Source organism: Quercus suber, unplaced genomic scaffold (genome assembly GCF_002906115.3).
Source record: "Quercus suber isolate HL8 unplaced genomic scaffold, Cork oak 2.0 scaffold_659, whole genome shotgun sequence".
NCBI lineage: Eukaryota > Viridiplantae > Streptophyta > Magnoliopsida > Fagales > Fagaceae > Quercus > Quercus suber.
Genome location: NW_027070100.1, coordinates 386,075 through 388,878, shown reverse-complemented (window position 1 = coordinate 388,878; position 2,804 = coordinate 386,075). Strand labels below are relative to the sequence as shown.

At 34.9% G+C, this 2,804-nt stretch overlaps 1 protein-coding gene across 1 annotated transcript; it reads right to left on the bottom strand.

Moving 5' to 3' along the window:
* Positions 1 to 522: 522 nt before the first annotated feature.
* Positions 523 to 2,570, bottom strand: LOC136064295 (uncharacterized). The gene is made up of 3 exons (XM_065765871.1): positions 2,399 to 2,570; positions 1,899 to 2,284; positions 523 to 1,329 (listed from the first exon to the last, which is right to left on the bottom strand). The coding sequence occupies exons 1-3, from the start codon at positions 2,568 to 2,570 to the stop codon at positions 523 to 525; spliced, it is 1,365 nt and encodes a 454-aa protein (XP_065621943.1).
* Between the last annotated feature and the right edge of the window lie 234 nt (positions 2,571 to 2,804).

Here is a 2,804-nt window from a genome sequence, read left to right as displayed (position 1 = left end):
ATAAATTGTTTATGGCATTGCTCCTTGTGTTTAATACCCACATTTGTTTTTCACGTTAAATGGGTTGCTAGGTTTTGGAATGACCGTTAGTGGCGGTTACTGGTAGTAGATGATGAATGGATTGCGTAAATGCAATGGTGCTTTTCTTTGGGAAAATTAACCGGGCTACACTGGCCACGTGGAGCCCGTGCCGAAGATATCCATATAGGTGTTACTCTGTGGATTGACACTGTGACATATAATTTATTTATTTATGGTTTGTGTGTATAATATAAATTGGCCAGATTGGATTTTTCAAATTAACTAATTAAAAGAGTCAAGGATGTTTTTCATTAAAAAACAAAAGTTACAAAACTCATTACAATTGGAGCAGTTAAACCAAAACAATCACTGTTACAGACAATTTGCATTACACACAAATAAAACAATCAAAAAAAAAATCAAAAAAAAAACAATAAAAAAACATTTCAAGACAGACAATCTTTGAAAAATAAAATAAAACAATCTCATTCTGTCATTAAGTCAGTTGAACAGACTGCCCAACTTTTCCTTGAACTTCTTTAAGCCTTGGGAATGAAAACCTTCGTTTCCAATATCTTCGAGCGGCACCCCTGATGTTTCGGATAGAAACACCAGGACAAGAATTATGCCCGAAAGTAGAAAACCACAGCAAAGGAAAAAGTAGCCGCCCTCTCCCAAAACGTTCATCATTGGTTTCATGGTCAGTGAAGTCGGTATATTTGCAAGGCACTTACAAATTTCGAAAAATGATAATCCTAGGGTGGTGAATGTGGATGGAAAGAGCTCTACAGAGAGAACTGCGGTAACTACAGAGGAAACTGTTGAACAAACTGTGTAGAAGTAGAAGATGCAGAGCGTAATTGGCATAATCTTTTGTTTCGATTCTACTTTGAGGAAAACTCCAAGGAGCAGCAGTTCTATCAAAACAGAGGAAAGAGAGGCAACGAAGAGTCTTTTCCTTCCTACTAGATCCACAAAAACTGTGGCCACTAAGTTTCCTGTAATACCTAGGAATGAGGTAAAAAGAGAGTTGGCTGAAGAGTGTCCTCTGGGTTGGTCGTTTATGAAATTTGTGGACAAATAGGTCAATGCATTGACGCCAACTGACATTTCAATAGCAGTCAGCAACAAGGTGAGCAGAATAGAAGGGAGAAGGCTTTGAGAGAAAAAATTTTTAAGATGGGTTTTCAACTCCAGTTTTGAGTCCCACTTGGGGGATTCGGGCAGAAGGAGGAGGGTTAAACATTGACAAACAGGTAGGACACATGAGATATAAAGAATTTGATTCCAAGGAAACTGGGTGCCCACCTGCATGAGAGAGCAGACCACTAATACATTAGAGAGCCTAAACGAAGTTCATTAGATGTGCAAAGAAGAAGTAACGAGCCTATGTTTTTTTCTTAAAACTAACCAGACAAAAAAGTGAATGAGTACCCTAAAATTTAAGGGCCTAAAATTTAAGGGAAAATAGAAAGACATTTTGTATATCAATTTTTATGCTATAATATTTATTTAAAGTTGTTTTTTTTCTTTCTCTTTTTTAGCTCCTCATTAGTTTAATTAAATAATTACAATGGATATGTATATAATTTATAATGGCTGATTTTTATAATGAACTCATTACAAATAAAGTTCTATAACAATTATGTTATTATATATGAATATATTTTATATTACATGGTTGACTTTCTAGTTACCAATAAAGTTTTTTAACAATTATATTATAATACATATATAACATTCTTCAAAATTATTTTATATAAAACTTTATGACATTATTATTTCTTAAACTAAGTTTTAATCAACAAATACGTTTGAACAATTAACAGTAGTAACTAAATACACCATCAAAAAAAAGGTAGTAACTAAATACTTACCACATCACCAATGATAGAAAGGAAATCAGGGACTGCCTGTCCGATAGCTAGGCTAAGGCTGAACAATGACACTAAACAGCCCCGGTACTTGTCCGGCGAAATCTCGGTTGTGTAAACCTGAGTCACCGTGAAGGTGACTCCAACGCCTATTCCGTTCAGAACACGTCCAGATAAAAACAACCCTTTCACAGAGCTCAGACAAAACAGAGAACCACAGAAGAGTAGAAAACTACTCAAATATAATGCCAACTTTCGACCTTTTTTCTCTGAAATGATTACACCCAATACACCTCCTACAAAAGTCATCAGAGCCGAGCAGAAGCTTAAAAATCCATCTGTCAGAAAGTATTTACTTTCAAGTTCTTTCGAGTGTGTCAACAGGAGACCTGTAAAAGACATTTGATGCATTATTATATGTTATTAAATTTTAAATGAATAATTTTATTGACTTTCAAGTTGAACATCAGACATGCATAAAAAAATGGATTTATATAGCTCACCATTATCGAGGCCGGCATTCAGGCCACCAAGACTGCTCACAAAACCAACAGAAAGGACAAAGACCAATTGCCATAGGCTATTTAGGATTACACCTAGATCGGCAAAATGTGAAAAGAAAACCAAATCAATTCTGTCATTCAACCTAAATCTGAATCGAGAGATGGAGTCCATCATGAACTTTGAGAGAGAGAGAGAGAGATACTACTTAATATAATAAGAACTATATAACTTTGTTGGTTAGAAATTGATGGATTAGGACATTTTGTTTAATTCGTGGTAGGGGTTATCACCCTCTTCTTCTTCCAAAAACACCATTTCGGTTTTTTAAGTTTTACAGACAGAGCCTTGTGATCTAGAGCTTGTTAATTATATATGGTTAATGATATAGTTTGTTAATTTGTTTTA

What these genes read in the sequence shown, in the direction of transcription:
- LOC136064295 (XM_065765871.1), bottom strand. Translation starts at nt 2,570, where the DNA reads ATGGACTCCATCTCTCGATTCAGATTTAGGTTGAATGACAGAATTGAT. An exon ending in GAATGCCGGCCTCGATAATG is followed by an intron (nt 2,285 to 2,398) that starts GTGAGCTATATA and finishes TGTCTTTTACAG; the next exon opens with GTCTCCTGTTGACACACTCG. An exon ending in TTTCTATCATTGGTGATGTG is followed by an intron (nt 1,330 to 1,898) that starts GTAAGTATTTAG and finishes TCTCTCATGCAG; the next exon opens with GTGGGCACCCAGTTTCCTTG.